This window comes from Staurois parvus, unplaced genomic scaffold, assembly GCF_062004578.1.
Source record: "Staurois parvus isolate SC_StPar_1 unplaced genomic scaffold, SC_StPar_1.0 ptg000454l, whole genome shotgun sequence".
Classification (NCBI taxonomy): Eukaryota; Metazoa; Chordata; class Amphibia; order Anura; family Ranidae; genus Staurois; species Staurois parvus.
Genome location: NW_028318250.1, coordinates 1141163 through 1160596, shown reverse-complemented (window position 1 = coordinate 1160596; position 19434 = coordinate 1141163). Strand labels below are relative to the sequence as shown.

Sequence of the window (19434 nt, the reverse complement as noted above, 5' to 3'; positions counted from 1 at the left end):
CTTAGGGTGTGCTGTTATCAGTGTTGTTACCAAGATTGTTTGACCTGACCACTAAGTGAACTTTGCTTTTTCCTGACCTTCTACTGGGAAAGACATTAGCACGGGAGGTAGGTTTAGAGAGAATTGTTACAAAACACGAAGTGCTTTGTAGCAATTATCCTTTGGGAAAAAGTTCACCTTTGGGAACATGTTACATGTTCCACCCATTTTTAAAGGTGGAACATGTAACATGTTCTCATAACCGCAGCAGCTGCCGCCCGCCAACCCCCCTCCCTCTAACAAATAATGCGGGGAGAAGTCTCCCTGCACTGTCAAATTTGAAAACAGTGCAGCTATGCGGGGCTCCATCCACACGGCTGCATCATTCATTCAAAGACTTCCGTGAATTAGTGGCTGTCAGCTTGTAGTTTTCAATTAACTACCACAGCACTGTGGAGCGCCGTGGTAGTTCATTGAAGCTTCCTGTCAGTATATCTGCTTGCTCGTACATCCTGTACAGCAAGCAGATATTCTGACAGGTCTGCTGGAGACCTGCATGGCATCAGCGATCTACTGATCGCTGGTGCAATGCTTTCCAGGCTCCTGTAGACAAAAATAATAAATGCACATTTTTTTACCTGCAAAATAATCTGCATTTATTATGTTTGTCGAAAAGGCGAACTTATCCTTTAAAGTGTTAAACCCAGGACCCTGCATTCACTATATCCAGTCTTCCACAGTACACAAAACATGAAAATGCAATTATTTTAGTAAATATAAACTGCTAAAAATACCTTTTCTCATCAGCAGTATATAGCAATCTTGTGACTTCTAGGACAGTCAGAGAATTAAAACTCCTCCCACAAGGCTGCATGACCCCTGACCCTCTGCCTGGACAGTGCTGATTTGGCCTGTGCCGATCACATACATTCTCCCCCCCAAAAAAAGAAACTCCCTAGCAATACACACCAAACTGAGCATGTGCAGAGTGTCTCCTAGGGCTCTGTACTATCAGCAGATGGATTGGGGAATGTGGAAGAGGAGGATCAGAGAAGACAGGATCAAACAGCCTTTTTACATAATGCATAGGATTAACCCCTTAGGTTCCACTGTGAGTATAACAAACATGCTTTACTACATATACAGACCGATTTTACTTTCGTTACACTTTAAGCTGGCCATACATTATACAATTTTCTTGTTCAATTTGATTTAGATTTATCTTCAACCATGTAGTGCAAGGGCTTTCCTGATTGCAAGTTAAAGGAAAGTTGTACAAGAAAATTGTTTAATCTATTGCCAGTCTTAAAGTGACACATATTGCAACAAGTAACTGCTCACAAGCCTACCCATTGGCTATAGTGCTGGGCTTTCAGGTGCCAGCATAGGATCGAAATTTGTCAGCGTTGAAAGTCCACATAAGAGTCTGGCTGCACACCAAATTATTTAGCGTTTGGAAAAGCTTAATTTTTCCTGAGACATGAACAGAAAGCCCAATCTGGGACCTCCTTCTCTGGTGAATTTTCCCCAAAAACAGTCTTAATGGTAGAAGTCATTAGCAGTACAGGTGGGTTTAATGAGAATTGTAACAAAGTGACAGGTTTACTTTAAAGGGGCAAAGAAGAAGCACCCTGTTACAAAAGGAGGAATAATACCTGTAGAGGAAAGTGTTGGGACACTTACGCTTGTGGTTCCACTTGTTGGTCGCTATATCACTGCAGAACAGTAATGGATATATGGGCAGACTTCAGCAACACAACCTTTCTATACAAAAAAACGGCAACACATAAAACTCTTACTTTTATGACTGTTTAATCTCTTGCTAGTAATGTCTAGGATACAAGATAAAGTATTTATTATCCCACCAAAATAATAGAATCAGTGGCCAAAACATATTTACATGATACAGAAAATGCCAAAACTATAGTTTTTCACAAGTTGTTTATTTAAGGTAATCAAGAAAAATTAAACAAGTGTTCCCAAGTACCAAGAAACAGAATAAATCCTAGGTGTATATATTATTTACAGTTCCAGTGCAGCATTTAAATAAGGGAATTCAAAATAGCTTGTCATTCAGCTCGTTTTTCATCTGTTGGAGGTTCGTGTTGGGCAAGCTGCAAAAATGAACAAAAAAGAATTAGATGGTGTTATATATATATGCACACACTGTATTATACTGTTGATTATATATATATATATATATATATATATATATATAAATAAATAAATAAAAATCAGCAATGAGTACACACTAAGCTAAAAGTGAAGACAGAGTGCACTTATGCTGAGACAATATCATTATACCAACGGCAATGTCAAGCAACAAATTCCATGGTATTGCAATTGATTTGACTGTCATACAATATGCCAAATTTTTCAAATAATCACAAAAATGACCTATCACGTACAGGCTCTAGGCAAGAAAGTTATTTTGTAGTAGTAAAACCACCTCTCCTTCCTGCACAAGCATCATTCTGTGGTCTGAACTGGAGGTGGGTTTACTTTGCTTCTCTAGTAGGAATACAGGCTGGACATCCGACTGGTTCACCATCCACCCTCTATGGTTTCTTCACTTCCTAGTAGTGCACAACATACACACACTGCTCCAACAATACATTGCGTGGGCCAACTGGCCTTGTCATACTGGGGGTATGCATGTGGTTTTGCAAACTAAGTGACTATAATACATTTGCTTTTGCATATTTAAGCTGACATACAGTAGCACTAAATTAGCGATGTCTGCTAATTTGTGAGGGCTGCCTTCCCTTTGCTAAAACACTGCGCTGAATATGGCGGAAAAAAGTGTGTGGGAAAAAGCTAGCTAATTACATTTCCCTTGTTGCTGCCAATGGCACCTAGGCATGGGCTATGTCACCATCCTTTCAGTGAGACCTCAGAGAATTGCAGAGTATCAAAATCTCATGACAGTCTTGCACCGTGCTGGAGCAACATACTGTGAGATTTGGGCTCCTTGGCATTGGCTTGAGATCTCCTTAAAACGATGATGATATCAACTTCCCCCCACAGGAAGCATGGAAGCTGGAGGAAATGAATATTAATCACTGAAAGACTAGCAACGTACTGTACATCGCTGGACTTTGAGTGGTTATAACAGGATGATGCCTGCAGCTGCAGGCATTATCTCGGTGTATATATATTTTTTTTGCTGGCGATCAACTTTCTTGTAAGAGCAATTCTATTGGCTAATTAGCTGCAGGATTGTTTTTGCAAGCAGCAGGAGCAGCCTCCCCCTCCGCGGTTCTCCCATCCCACCTGGAGACCCAAGCTTTCAGCCAACGGGTTCCACTAGCTGACTACAGAGCTAATCAGAAAACAGAATGGCTCTGATCAGCTCTGTGATGCGAAGAGCAATTAATCAGTTCTGGTTTCGCCAGCTGTAAACAAACCCTTAGGGGTTTGAAAAAAAACATCAGATCATACAGTTCTTGGCATGATCCATAGCTTTTAAAGGACAGAGGGGAGATTTGGGCCCTAATAGACCAGAGAGTGCCTGTCACTGCTTCTTGCTATCACAGGGGATATTTATATTCCCTGTGAGAACAATAAAAGTGGAAAAAAAAAACAAAAACAAATTAAAGATTGTGTAAATTAAATGAATAATAAAAAAAACATCTGAAAGCACCCACATCCCCCCCCCCCCCCCCCCCGTGCTCGCACACAAAGGTGAACAGAAGCGTTGTGCGTGAACACATATCTAAACAGCAATTGTACCACACAAGTGAAGTATCACCGTGAACATTAGATTATGGGCACTAGTTCTAGCACCAGACCTCCTGTGTAATTCTAAAGTAGTAACCTGTAAAGGCTTTTAAAGTGCCTATGGATAATAAAATTCCATTTTTCGCTGTTGCACGGGCTTGTGCAACTTTAAAGCATGTTTGGTATCTATTTACGCACCATAACTTCCTTTTATATTTTACAAAACAACTGGGTATTATATTGTGTTTTTGTTTATTAAAATTCCAAAAAGCTTATTTCTTCCAAAAAAACTGCAATTGAAAAACCGCTGAGCGAATACCATGTTACATAAAAAACACCATTTCTCTTGGGCCTCTGCTTAAAAAATATATAATGTTTGAGGGGTCTAAGTAATTTTCTAGCAACAAATACCATTTTGTTACTTGTAAACAAAAGTGTTGTTAAATTAGTAAAGCCCCCCCGATGCCTCAATACAGCCCCCCCCCCCCAAAGCACCTTGTCCCCATGTTGATGGGGCCTCTTCCCCACAACCCTGGCTGGTGGTTGTGGGGGTCTGCGGGCGGGGGGCTTATCAGAATCTGGAAGCCCCCAGGTCCCACCTTCCCATGTAAATGAGTATGGGGTACATGGTACCCCTACTCATTCACGAAAAACAAAAAGTGTAGTGTGAAAAAAGACAGGACACGGTCTTTGACAAGTCCTTTATTAAAAGAATAAAAAAAAGAATGTTCCCCGCAGTAGATCTGCTACTGGACCCTGGCTTGTTCATCTTCTGTTTGGGCTATCCTGAGGACCAAGACCTGGTACTAACACACAGCAAAACCCATCTCCACCATCAGGAGTTCTGGTAAATACTAGCTAGTACTTAGACCCCGCACCTCAGATAGGTTCACATCATCTGCAAGGGTGACCTGCTGGTGTATTTACAGTTGTGTTCAGAATAATAGCAGTCAGACATCACTAACCTGATCAATCACTGTTTTTGGTAGAAATGATATTTCTACATGGCAAATAATTTACTAACAGGTGTAGTAGAGTAATAGAAATCCAACAGACCCAACAGTCATGACATGCATGCTGCTGATTCTGTGTAATTGAATCACTAATTGAAAGGGGCATGTTCAAAATAATAGCAGTGTGGAGTTCTATTAATGAGGTCATTCATTCTTTGAAAAACAGATGGCAATTATTGCCCTTATTTAAGGAAGGAAGGCAGCAAATGTTGTACATGCTGGTTACAGTGCATTGCTCCCTGAAATTCTGAGGAAAATGGGTCGTTCCAGACATTGTTCAGAAGAACAGCGAACCTTGATTAAAAAGTTGATTGGAGAGGGGAAAACATATAAAGAAGTGCAGAAAATGATAGGCTGCTCAGCTAAAATGATTGCAAATGCTTTAAAATGGCAACCAAAACCTGAAAGACGTGGAAGAAAGCAAAACACTACCATTAGAATGGATAGAAGAATAGCCAAAATGGCAAGGACTCAGCCAACAATCAGCTCCAGGAAGATCAAAGAAGGTCTAAAGTTACCTGTGAGTACTGTTACAATTAGAAGACGCCTATGTGAAGCCAAGCTATCTGCAAGAAGCCCCCGCAAAGTCCCACTGTTGAAAAAAAGACGTGCTGAAGAGGTTACAATTTGCCAAAGAGCACACTGGCCTAAAGAGAAATGGCACAACATTTTGTGGACTGATGAAAGATTGTTCTTTTTGGGTCTAGTGGCCGGAGACAGTTTGTCAGACGACCTCCAAACACTGAATTCAAGCCACAGTACACTGTGAAGACAGTGAAGCATGGTGGTGCAAGCATCATGATATGGGGATGTTTCTCATACTACGGTGTTGGGCCTATTTATCACATACCAGGGATCATGGATCAGTTTGAATACATCAGAATACTTGAAGAGGTTATGCTGAAGAGAAAATGCCCTTGAAATGGGTGTTCCAACAAGACAACGACCCCAAACACACCAGTAAACGTGCAACATCTTGGTTCCAGACCAACAAGATTGATGTTATGGAGTGGCCAGCCCAATCCCCGGATCTTAATCCAATAGAAAACTTGTGGGGTGACACCAAAAATGCAGTTTCTGAGGCAAAACCAAGAAATAGAGAAGAACTGTGGAATGTAGTCCAGTCATCCTGGGCTGGAATACCTGTTCACAGGTGCCAGAAGTTGGTTGACTCCATGCAACACAGATGTACAGCAGTTCTCAGGAACAGTGCTTATACAACTAAATATTAATTAAGTGATTCAAAGGAAAGCAGAAAATCTTCAAATATTGTTCAGTTTATATAGTGAATGTTTGAGTTTGTAAAGAAGAATACAAACACTGCTATTTTTTTGAACAGTCTAATATTCACTTTTCTTCAATTTTTTTTAGAGGAACACCACAAATTTGATATATTTTTCTTCATGTTTTGATTTTGAATAGAATGTGTAGTGTTCCCAATGCATTTGTGTGTATGGAAATAAAAGCTATTAGAAGGATTTTGAGCTTTATTCACTTTTTTCAACACACTGCTATTATTTTGAACACAACTCTATCCCCCTGATCAGTGGGAGCCTCTCTACAGCAAGAGCTACTGGTCTCTGAACCTGACCGTGACACTGTGCTTTACTCTAATTCTTTGTTAATTTCCATTGCTGGTCTGTATATGATAGGAGACTATGGGTATTACAGACAGCTCTAATTAAAGATATTTTAAAGCCAATGGTTACTCTAAGTTTTATATGAGAAAAAATATCTGCTTTATTTGGTTAATTCATGTGTGTCAAACTATATTCAAGTAACTGCAGCCTTTATAAAACTTGGAGAACATCTTGGAACTCATTCGATTTAGATCCTTAAACCAGCTGAAGGCCATAAAGAACAAGCAAGAAGGACACATATAGTAAAAAAAAGTGCCAATTTGGCAATAGCAACATAATGCAGCAGAAAGTCTTGTCATACTCAAATATAAAATAAAACAAAGGTCAAATACCATAGGACAGTTATTTTTCCTCTCAGAGTTTTAACTAGCACAAACATATTTTGGCATGTTATAAAAAAAACAAAAAAAAAACAACAACAGTACAGTTTATAAAATGTAGATTAAAACTCAAAAAAGTATAGAACAGCCATAGGAGAAAAGAGAAATGAAGTACTCCAAAAGTAAAAACACAAACCTTTGCTTTCAGTTCTTTATTTTCCTCTAGAACAGCTTCATACTTTTGTTTCAGTTCTGCGACCTCCAAACGCAAAGCTTCCACATCTGGTGTTTCTGGGCCTGCAGCACCTAAGTGCTGTTTTAAAAAGCTGATTATACAGATCAGGAAGAAAACAGTCACTGATCTTGTGACAGTAACATTTCTCAGTCATGAATGTCTTTTAGAGCAGATTGGAGAACTCTAGGATAAAATAGATGGAAGAGAGGTGAGCTTGAGGGGTGCAGAGCAGACAAAGCTGCAGAGCCTGGAATCCCTCAGATTAACAAGTCACCATGCCAGCACAAAGGTAAGCAAGGGCTTTTTCCTTAGGCAGCTCTCAATCCCCTCATCTATTCATCTTGGTGTTCTGTACTTTTGCACTATATTATTATAAAAACATTTCTTCAAGTGGTCCTTTCACCTACATGGGAATCAGAATGAGATGCTGACATAGAATAATATTACACACAATCTGCATCCTATACTATATAAAATATATTTTTATGTCTTAGTGAAGTTTATATTGGCTATATTAAAAATATGAGGTCTGCCTGATCTTTCTCTCAAAATCTACTATCTAGGACAACAGATATGGTCATTTTTTTTATACACTGGGATCCTTTCTTTACATGTATATGAATTTTGAACATCTGGATTTTTATTTATATTTATTCACATTTAGAACATTTGTGCTGAATAGTAGATTTTGGGGGAAAGATATATAGAGTATATAAAGCACTGCACGTTTTGAGGTGTTCTCTTGTATTCTCTAATGATGTAAGAAATTCCCCTTGTCTGAGGGAAGGACACATCTTGTAGATTCCATCTGGAATTTTATACACAAAAAAGTCTGTTTAGGGAAGCTGGAAGTTACTGAAGTAGACACCACTACTTCGGGTGGGGAGGTAGAATGGTAACACGAAGCTCTCCATCTCATTCAAAGAATGATTTGCATTCATTCAGATAATGGATAGCATTTTCAAAATGTGGTGTGTGCTGAGCGGCCAACCTCTTGTATTCACAATGCATCAGGCTGGCCACTCAGCACAGGACCTGGACGCAAGCAGAGATCACTGAAGTAGCATTTCCAGTCTCTCTGGGCATCAGGCAGGCATGGTATACACAGTTACCTTGGTCCAATTTAACTATATAAAAAAATATACCATGCCTGAAATGATTGTTTAAAGCAAAAGCCAGGCCTAAAACTAACTGTGCTTTAAACTATTCCCACCCACCAACTCCTATAATAACTTGTAAAAAAAAAAAAAAAAAAAAAAAAATGTATATACTTACCTATTCTCAGAGCACTCCAGGTCGGTCACAAGACCTCCCTAGTAGCCGGCATCAGAGGAGAGGAGAGAAAGCCGACAACAGATGGAATACCTGGGCAGTGACGTCACCCATAGGCTAACTATGGGGCATCCGTTGTTAGCTGTCCCTTCCCTTCCCTGAAGCTGCTGCTAGCTGAGAAATAAAAAAATAAAGACAGGCTCACGAGACCAAACTGGTGCTCCCTGAGAACAGGCAAGTAAAAGCATCTTAGTAGTTAGTTCATATAGATGTTAGAAGAGGGGGTTGGGAGCAGTTTTAAAGTGGTTGTAAAGGCTGAAGTAAAAACTCTGTTCAGCATCCCCCCCTAATACTCACCTAAGCCCCTCTTGATCCAGTCTCGGTTATTCAGGGATTCCCTCTCATTGGCTCCCGCTGCTGTCAATCACAGCCAGTCAACCAATGAGAAGAGAGAAGGGGCGGGGCCAAGCCACGGCTTCATCTGTGAATAGACACACGGAGCAGCAGCTGGGCAGTGCGCTTGCTCGGGTGCCCCCATAGCAAGCTGCTTGCTGTGGGGGCACCCAACAGGAGGGAGGGGCCAGGAGCACCAGCGGGCGACCCTAGAAGAGGAGGATCCAGGCTGCTCTGTGCAAAACCACAGCAGGCAAGCAATCATTTTTTATTTATTTTTTTTAATTTAAGCCTTTAGAATCACTTTGAGTTTAGTTAGGACTAGCCTGGACTTACTACTTTTAGTAATGGCAACCTCCATATTGTCTCAGTAGAGGTTTCCGTTAACCACTTGCCTAACCAGGCACTTTTACCCTCTTTCTGCCCAGGCCAAATTTCAGCACTGTCTCATTCTCAATGACAATTGCGCGGTCATGGAACACTGTACCCATATGAAGTTATCTTTTTTTTTTTTTCACACAAATAGAGCTGTTTTTGGTGGTATTTAATCACCACTGGGTATTTTATTTTTTGCTAAATAAACGAAAAATTTGGGGGAAAAAAAAAAAAAAAATTTTTTCTTAGCTTCTATTATAAAATTTTGCAAACAGGTAATTTTTCTCCTTCACTGATGTGTGTTGATGAGGCTTATCCTTGAGAAGCAATACTGTACTTTTTAGTGGCAAAGAACACTTCTATAATACGATGTTCTCTCTTTGACCCAATGCTAGTCTAATGTAGCAAATTTAATTTTTGCATTAGGCCTCTTACACACTGCAGCTTGAAAGCAATGTACAGTGGTTTTTCTTTTACTGATGTAAAATGCAGCCCATTGTTTACAATGTGCCTGTACGCACGTGTGTAAACAAGCACTGCATATTCTTGAGTAAAATAAATAAATAAAATGTGCTTTCCCTATCAGAAATTTGTGTCTGTACGTGCCAATACACACATATGAGCATAAATATTTAGAATTTTCATAGATTTTGCCATAGGGAATGTATTGTATACGCGTAAATACATGTAACACACATGCCTGAAATTACATCCAGAAATACTAATGTTCAAACTTCATTACCGTGTGCAACAGCCCTTACAGTCTTCAATCAAGAAAGCATGTCTTAGAGAGAACAAATGTGCTTCTTTGGCATATTTCTATCTAGTGCCCTTTTCTCTAAAATAACTTTACTATCATATTTCCAAAAGCCCCTCGTTAGCCTTCTACACTGTCCCATGAGAAAAAAATCTAATGCTCATTAGTGAGATATTTCTCTCAGAAGCTACAGATACACTAGTTTTCCATTATAAACCCCTCATGGTCAGAAGTAGAACTATATCAGATTAACCCGTATATACTGTCAGGCACTGGCTGGCAGGATTTTGGATGGGTGTGTGTTACTTAGGTTTCTCACCTACAGTTAATGAGGGACTACAAGATTTGTGTCTGTTGAAGAAAACAAATTTTTGTTTGCTCAGAATCTTAAAGTGGAACTTCACTCTCTCAATCAGCATTGACTATTTTTAATCCTTATGCTGCTTGCATTAGTAAATAGATAAGTAATTATGATATACTTTCCTGTTTTAAACTTTTTTTTGTTTTTGTTTTACAATTCTTCAGTTACTTCCTGGTTTCAAGGCCTAGGAAAATGATGTCATACATCCCTATAGTCTTCAGGAGGGTAAGAAGGGTTTTATCAGCTAAGCACACCCTCCTGTCTGCATGCCTGAGCAGATAGATTCAAGGATGTAAATGCTACATGAATCATCTGCCCTTACTCAAGATGGCCACAGCCAGAAATGCTATGGGATGTTTTTCAAAAGCGATTTCTCAGCAGAATAAAGCATGGAGAGCCGGTTCACATATATGCGAATTGGATGCGGTTCAAACCTTATCCAATCTGCATGACATGAAATACCATTGCTTTCTATGGTGCCTGTTCTCATAGGCAGTGTGGATTGAAAAAGAGTCCTGTCCGATTTCTGAGCAGTGCAGTCTGGTTCAGGTGTGGATTACAGGCTCACTGACTTCTATGGGAACTGCTTCTGAATCACACGTCATGAGTTTGCGAACAGAGTTTCAGGTTTTCTCTCCTGATCCTGACATAAACCTGCCCCGAACTGCTGAACAACTACTTTGTCAATTAGCTCTGAAAACGGAGCTTCAATCCGCACAGCACATGTGTGAATCTACAGAGATGGATGGGTTTGCTTTGAATATTAAACATTAAATAGCATTTTTGCTTTTTGGTGCTTAGAAGCAGTGTTTTGGGTCCTGAAGCCCAGAGGATTTATAGATCTTCAGGCTTACATATGGTAGTCACAGCTCATTATCAGTCTCAGTTGTATATAGGCCTTTCAAATATGTGAGTTGACTGATGTCCTGGGTCTCTCTCTCTTAGGGTCGGTTCACACTATAGAAATGCAGTCCGGATGCAATTCTGCGGGTGTTTTTGATGCATTCCAGTGCACTTTTAATGTGTTCCAGTTAATTTTTTCCCCTCTCTTTTTCTTTAATTTAACCACTTGGTAACCACACTATAGCCGAATGACAGCTACAGCGCGGTTACCCAGTTCTGGGAGGATGTCATATAAAGTCCTCCCAGAACACGCCCTCAGGGCCACGCACCCGGCGATCTCCATGATCTCTGTGTCCTATGGACACAGCTGATCATGTGATGAGGTAAAAGGCCAATCACAGCAGCCTTTTACCACGTGATCAGTTGTGTTCAATGACACAGCAGATTACGGAGTAAATACAGTTTCCAGTTATCGGCAGCACTTTCGTCAACTGTCACAGCGTGAGGAAAGTACTGCCAATAACCAGCAGCTGTCACAGAGAAGATCGGCACTGATGATCAATACCCTGATAATCAGTGCCCTGCAGTGCCACCCATCAGTGCTGCCCAGCAGCGCCGCCTATCAGTGCCCATCAGTGCTGCATATCAGTACAGCCTTATCAATGCCCACCAGTGCTGCCTCATCAGTAACACCTCATCAGTTCAGCCTATCAGTGCTGCAAATCCGTGCCACCTCATCAGTGCTGCCCATCAGTGCAGCTTCATCAACGCACATCAGTGAAGGAGAAAAATGACTTGTTTGCAAAATTTTATAATAGCAACTAAGAAAAACTTTTTTTGTTTATAGTACAAAAAATAAAACACCCAGTGGCTATTAAATACCACCAAAAGAAAGCTCCATGTGTGTTAAAAAAAAATTATAAAAATTTCATATTGGTAGTGTTGCATGACCGCGCAATTGTCATTCAAAGTGCGACAGTGCTGAAAGCTGAAAATTGGCCTGGGCAGGAAGGCGGTATAAGTACCCTGTAGGCAAGTGGTTAAATAGGGACATGTGCGTTTTGGTGCATTCCATTACAGTTCTGTGCAGGAAAAATGGAGTCTGTTCTACTTTTTTTTCTGCATCCAGAACTGCAAGCACGGATGTGAATTATGACATTGATAACCTACTTTCTGTGCATTTTGGATGCAGAAAAAAAAAAAGCACACTAAAATGCATGTAGTATGCACTGGCCCTTACTCTTTCAGCTGTGAGAGCCTTCTGTTGCTGGGTGAAAAGGCTGACTGTTGCTAGAATAAAAAGGTATATGCGCTTTGGGAAACCCATTACGGGGCATCCTGCTATTCAGGAACTGACATAAGTTTAGCCAATGACGCGGATTAGCTACTGTTCTGTTTGTTTTATACTATAAACTTACTGTACAAAGCCCTCCTCTTTTGAAACTGTGTCTGTTAGCTGTCTTGCTAAATAAAAGCGCAGGACAAACCTTCTTGGACTGTTCCTGGGTGTCTGTCTCATTCATAGTTTACCAATGTCACTACCTGTTTACACTTGAGCCTATTCCCTTTGCAACACACACACACACACACACACACACACACACACACACACAGATGGTGTCCTGGGGTATTCCTTCCAAATCCAGACCAGGGCATCACTGAGCTCCTAGACAGTCTGAGGTGCAACCTGGCAGCGTCGGATGGACCAAAATATATTGGATTTAGGTTAGGGGAGTGTGGGGGCCATTCAATGGTATCAATTCCTTCATTCTCTACAAACTGCCAGCATACCCCTGCCACATAAGGCCGAGCATGGTCGTGCACCAGGAGGAACCCAGGACCCACTGAACCAGCGTAGGGTCTGACAATGGTTCCAAGGATTTCATCCCGATACCTAATGGCAGTCAGGGTGCCATTGTCTAGCCTGTAGAGGTCTGTGCATCCCTCCATGGATATGCCTTCCCAGGCCATCACTGACCCACCACCAAAACGGTTATTCTGAACGATGTTACAGACAACATAACGTTCTCCACAGCTTCTCCAGACCCTTTCACGTCTGTCACATGTTCTCAGGGTGAACCTGCTCTCATCTTTGAAAAGCACAGGGCACCAGTGGCGGATCTGCCAATTCTGGTGTTCAATGGCAAATGTCAATTGAGCTCTATGGTGCTGGGTAGTGAGCACAGGGTCCACTAGAGGACGTCGGGCCTTCAGGAAATCTGTTTCTGATTGTTTGACCAGACACATTTACACCAGTGGCCTGCTGGAGGTCATTTTGTAGGGCTCTGGCAGTGCTCATCTCTTTCCTCCTTGCACAAAGGATCAGATACTGGTCCTGCTGATGGGTTAAGGACCTTCTATGGCCCTGTCCAGCTCTCCTAGAGTAACTGCCTGTCTCCTTGGAATCTCCTCCATGCTCTTGAGACTCTGCTGAGAGACACAGCAAACTTTCTGGCAATGGCACATATTGATGTTCCATCCTGGAGGAGTCGGACTGCCTCTGCAAACTCTGTAGGGTCCAGGTATCACCTCATGCTACCAGTAGTGACACGAACCCTAGCCAAATGCAAAACTAGTGAAAATCACTCAGGAAAGAGGAGTAGGGAAAAAAAATGTCAATGGTCTCCACCTGTAAAACCGTCCCGGTTTTGGGGGTCATCTCATTGTTGCCCATCTAGTGCACCTGTTAATTTCATTAACACCAAAGCAGCTGAAACTGATTAACAACCCCCTCTGCTACTTAACTGACCAGATCAATATACCAGGAGTTTAATTGACTTGACTCTATACTCTGTATACTGCTCAAGAAAATTAAAGAAACGCTTTTAATTCACACACAAATGCAAGCTAAGGATCAATACCTGCACATTCCTCAACTGATCCCAATTCATCAAGCTTAGCATTACCTAAAATTTTGAAAGACACTCAAGGAAAGGACATGAACTAGAAGATTTTATGTTTTCAGTTCAATTACATAGAATGCCAGGAAAAGTGTGTTTTGCGGCACCTAAATTAATAAAAGGTTTTAATAAATTGAAAAAATTACAATAAATACTTAGAAAGGATACTCCAGTGCATTGTTCGGCTTCTCTGGTTCTTCATACAGCTCTACCAATACTGCAAAAGATAAGAAAATGAAAAATTCACTCATCTAAATCAGTAGCAATCTTCAAAACTTTTTATACATACACTGGAAACTCCAAGTGAAGTTAGCAGGCAGAATTTGGAGGGTAAGTGGACTAGTAAACATTGGCAATACAGTGCAAATTAACAGGTTTGCTGAATCTCCTGGTCTCCGGTACCACATTCTTTTCTTCACTTCCCTGAAGCTCTGTTTATCAGAAAGGAGTCACGGAGCATGTGAGTGATGGACCTGTCACAGCACATCACATGGAGAGAGATCATAGCACTGTGTAAGCTACGACTTCATTTATAGCTCCTGGCAGCTGAAATGAGTGGCAAGAAAAAAAAAAAAAAGTGTGTACTATAAGGAAATTTGCTTTGCCTAAGCACATGTTCACTTTAATGGGTTAGTTCACCTTTACTAAAAAAAAAATGCCTATGCAAGTGAGGGGCGCCTGTAGATAAAAACAAACTGTGCAGCTTTGACTAAAATTGGATAATGCCCTGGTTATAGATGTAGGCCATCTATGTATCTCCTGAAGTCTGGCTGAAGAACTCCACAAGATGGCTTCTTCCATCCTGCCTTGTTGCTAGCACACCCCCACCATCATAGGATTGAGCTCTAAAACCCCTGCACATGTGTGGTCCAGTCTCTCCTCTGTTGCAGCATAGCTGAACTCATTGCTACTGTGACAAGGGAGAGAGCACACATGAGAGAGGGTTTGAATCAGCTAGGAGTATCATAGCAACATCCAAGCAACAAGGCAAGACAAGATGATGCCATCTCTGGGAGTACATAAATAGCCTACTCCTATAGCAAGGGCATTACTGACCTTTCAAAGCTGCACAATTTGTTTTTATCTACAGGCACCCCTTACTTGAATAGGCAATTATTTTTATAAAAGAGTACTAACCCTTGAAATTTCCAATGAGAGTGGCTTCCAAGGCCTTTAGTCACAATCCCTCTTTGCTAGATGTCAGTCCAGAACTGTTAGTGTATGCATGACATCCATAGAGCCAATAGATCACGGATTAGGGGATAAACACATGAAAGGATGTATGAGCTCCTTAATGGCCTGTATAGGTCTGTATGTTGATTTACTCAAACTTTATTATGCTGCTTATTCAATTGAGAATTGTGCAACAACATTTCATATTTTCTTCGGCTACTGCAGGGATCAGCAACCAGTAGATCACGGCCAGGTGACTGGTAGATCGCGGTCTAGGCTTGCTGACCTGCCAGCCCAGAGCATCAAATAGATTGCAATGCAGAAGGACTACTTGTAAAGTTGGAGCTGTAGTAGGGAGCAAGAGCCGCATAAGCCGATGCCTTCTCTGTAGTGCTGGCTCCTGTCCCAACCGCACTCCACCTCTTATCCTGGCTAGCAGTCTTCAAAGTGGTGCCAGCAGCAGGAAAGAAGAGATGTTCAGGTCAGTGTGAAGGAATACACTGAGCATAATAGTATAGGGCTGCTTTCACACTGATTCGCTGCAGTTTACCCACACCACATGTGCAGTGCAGCGTACCTGCAGCTTTCCTATACTTAGCCATAGACTTCTATTATATCCTAGAGGTTTGGTGCACTTTCTGAAAGCACACCAAAACTCTTTAATGCAGGAGGTTTAGTAAGCTTTCAGAAAGTGCACCACACCTGCAGGATATAATAGAAGTCTATGGAAAAGCACAGCTAACCCAGGAAAGTCACAGAAGCAAGTTAACTGCAGCACATCAATGAGAAAGCAGCCTTATAGGCGGCTCACATCAGTAAGAGTTAATTTACATTTGCAGCTTGGGGGGTGGTAAAACCCCATAGTAAAAGGTGTGTTTTTACCACCCTCTGCCCCAACCACACCTCCTTTTGATGCAGGCCAGGGGTGTACACGTTACAGCCACAGCAGGAGATATATGCCCTGTCATGGTTGGTGGGTATAGCACTTGCCAAGTATGACCCATTCAAGTGAGTGAGGTTGCTCTGCAAGTGCCCTGCAACCTTGTTCAGTACAGCAAACAGGGCCTTAAAACAGGCAGTGTTGTGTTTTCTTCTCACCACCTGCTTTAACCCCTCAGACCCCACAGAAACATGCAGTTGCGAGGCGCTTGCAGAATGGCCCCATTTACTTCCTTAAAAAGCTTCCACAAACCCATCAAATCTTCCTAAAGTTGACAGTACATTGATGCATTTTTTCAGCATATGGCATGGATGGATGAATGAATCTCCCACTACAGCTATTGTATTTTGACAGCACGCCCTGCTGGCATCTAAATAAATGCAGCCACTGTTCAGCCGGAGGGATTTTAGGCAAGTGGCAGCCAGCAAGACCACCAACTGAGCAAATTTCAGAAGGTTCTTCAGGAACCTGCCAAAATTCAAACCGCGAATGGCTAGTCTACACAAATCTACCCTTTTCCACTTTATAGAGAGGGAAACATTGCGTTTCTTTGTCACTTCCATCTTTCTCTGCAAAGGGACAGCAAACTTAAAAGGATGAGTTCACCTTTTAGACAAAATAATAAAATGTGCATTTATTTTTGTCTACAGGAGCCTGGAAAGCATTGCACCAGCGATCAGCAGATCGCTGATGCCATGCAGGTCTCCTGCAGACCTGTCAGAATATCTGCTTACTGTACTGGGTGTACGAGCAAGCAGATATTCTGACAGGAACCTTCAATGAACTACCATAGCGCTCCACAGTGTCGTGGTAGTTCACTAAAAGCTACAAGCCGACAGCCACTGTCTGTCTACTATGGGATCATGTTCCACCCTAAAACCGGGTGGAACATGTAACATATTCCCAAAGGTGAACTTATCCTTTAAAGATGGTCTGCAGCTTTGAAAGCAGCTAGCTAAGGCAGTACAAGGGCATGTCAAAGTGGCACAGTGCAAGTCTAATGCCTTCCTGAATACCTGTAGATAATGAGTCATTTTACCAACTTCTTTCAAACTGACGTAGTAGTATCTACTAAAGATTTGTAGTCTAACAATAAAACAAATAAAACCACATAACAATAAAACAAATAAGACCACAAGTCTTTAGTAGCTGCAGCTGATACATAATTTGATAATTTCCCTTTTGACCAGTTGGTGCAGACCTGTTGTGATATTGTTTGTGGCGTAGTAGTATACCAGAGTACAAATCTGACCTAACAGAGAATCGCATTTCTCACTGACCTGTAGAGATATTTTTAGGCAGAACAAAGAATTGTAAAATGCTCACTTTTAGTAAGCGTGTCGAGCACTCCTGCCTTCTCCAAGTATCTTCTAAATTGTTCCCTTTTAGAATCACCAGCCTAAAAATAAAAATATATTAAAAAAAAACAAAACAAAAAAAAAAAAAAAACACAAAACTTCAATAATGAGCAACTTTAATTTATTATAAAGCTGTTTTTCTATGTCAAACCTGATTTCATACATTAAACATGTAGCAATCACAACACAATACAAAAGAATACATGTGTGGCTAATACATACAAAGACATGGGGGTGGGGGGGTAATCAAACAGAGAGCAGAAAATGGAATGACAGATACTTACCGTAATTTTCCTTTCCTAACAAGCTCCGTGTCAGCACAGCTAGGCAAGGGCCCGACCCCATGCTTCCATGGCCTAACTCATAAATTTGAGCCCACCTGCAGCCTCAGTGTTCTGTAACTAGTCGTACCAGGCTGGGTGGGAGTTGTGCTGACATGGAGCTCGTCAGGAAAGGAAAATTACAGTAAGTATCTGTCATTCAATTTTCCGTTTCCTGACAGCTCCATGCCAGCAAAGCTGGGCACTAACTAGCCAAAAAAGGGGAGAGATAATTTAAGAACTGAGCTAACAACTAGCCTGAAGTTATTATGGGAAAAGGTTGTTACTCAATCTAACACACTGTCTGTTGAACATGAGATACGGCCACTAGAGGGCGCCATCCAACAACTTTCTTCCTCATATGAACAATTGAGTACTGTCTGTGATACTTTTTTTATTTGCGCTAACATACAATTTTGAGGACAAGCTTTCGGGGAATGTCCTCTTCTTCAGGTCTAAGCAGTACTGAAAAAAGCTTAGACCTGAAGAAGGGGACACTCCCCGAAAGCTTGTCCTCAAAACTGTATGTTAGTGCAAATAAAAAAACTATCCCGGACAGTACTCAATTGTTCCTGTCACAAATGCACTAATACGGCTACAATCACCTGCCTCATATGAACAAATTCAATAATGTTTTACAGAGTATGCACATGGAAGATTTGTTAAAGGAATTAAACAGCTTCAAGGTTCTTAATCTAGAAAAGAGACAGTTTTACCCAGCAAACCAAATTAAAGGCAGAAGCAAAGATAAAGCTGCTACAAGACACTGCATCTCACAGATCCGTTTCTAAAAGCCATTCTAAAAAGTCCTCTAAATCTAATAGTTCAAGACACTCTGCACCCAGTGAGCGACTTATTAGTGCCTGTGCTGAAGTGGAAGTATATGCAAAAAAGGGAGCAGAGTTAGAAACTCAGTCAGCACACCAAAGAGCAGCAGTAGAAATCTTAAATGAACAGTGTAAACATGATACAGCTATGGCAAAACTAAGGATCCTAGAACAAGCTATCACTGCAGACGGAGGTGCAAGGAGAAAGACAGCATTAACCTAAACATAGCAGATATGGAAGATCCCCTCAAACGCACTACAGACTATGCCATATTGTGAGCTCGAAAGAGCAGGGCCCTCGATCCCCTCATGTTTGCATTGTATTGTTCTGTCACATGTTCTGTCCCCCTTTGTAATGTACAGCGCTGAGCGAACTATTGGCGTTTATAAATACTGTATAATAATAATAATAATGCCATAAGCTACTGCAGTGTACACTCTATCATCTCCAATGCTCCTGACAACACAGAGACTTCTTTTCAGCGTAAAGTTAAAGAGGTTCCAGCAACTTCCTGCATGCAAAAATCACTCCAACACCTTCCCTGCCTATTTACCCAACCTTCCTTCATATGTCACAAGCAAGTCATCAATCTTCTGTCATCAGTACAGCCTCAAATAAACGTACTATTGAAGCAACTGACTTCAAGCAAGAAACTCGCCTGAATGCATCTGCTGCACCATATTTCCTTGTGTCTTATAACAGCTACATCAAAGATAGCACAATCAGCACTGTTCAGCCAACAACATCTTGCATAAAGTCAAAGACAACTAAGACAGCAGAGTTTGTTAGGTACATACTTCGCAGAGAGCTCACAAAAACTGGTCTGTAGTTTTCAAGTTGGTCATCAAAACTTGTAAGAAGTTGGAAATGTGCTTTCAGAACTGCAGTCAATGGTCTTGGTATTACAGCTGCTGAAGAGTTGGATCTGCTGATCAGATGGCTTGGTCCTCTATCTGCTGCACGTGTTAAGCCATTAAGATCAGTTTTCATGGACAATCCTACAGCAG

At 41.2% G+C, this 19434-nt stretch overlaps 1 protein-coding gene across 1 annotated transcript in view; it reads right to left on the bottom strand.

Annotated features, from left to right (window-relative positions):
* Nucleotides 1–1903: 1903 nt before the first annotated feature.
* MYCBP (MYC binding protein) overlaps nt 1904–19434 on the bottom strand; it is a 44004-nt gene continuing 26473 nt past the window's right edge. The window contains exons 2-5 of the mRNA XM_089688783.1: nt 17248–17320; nt 13977–14025; nt 6869–6998; nt 1904–2093 (exon numbers count right to left, since the gene is read on the bottom strand). Of these exons, the coding sequence (XP_089544909.1) occupies nt 2049–2093; nt 6869–6998; nt 13977–14025; nt 17248–17320 (297 nt within the window). The 3' untranslated portion in view covers nt 1904–2048. The remainder of the gene's footprint in view (nt 2094–6868; nt 6999–13976; nt 14026–17247; nt 17321–19434) is intronic.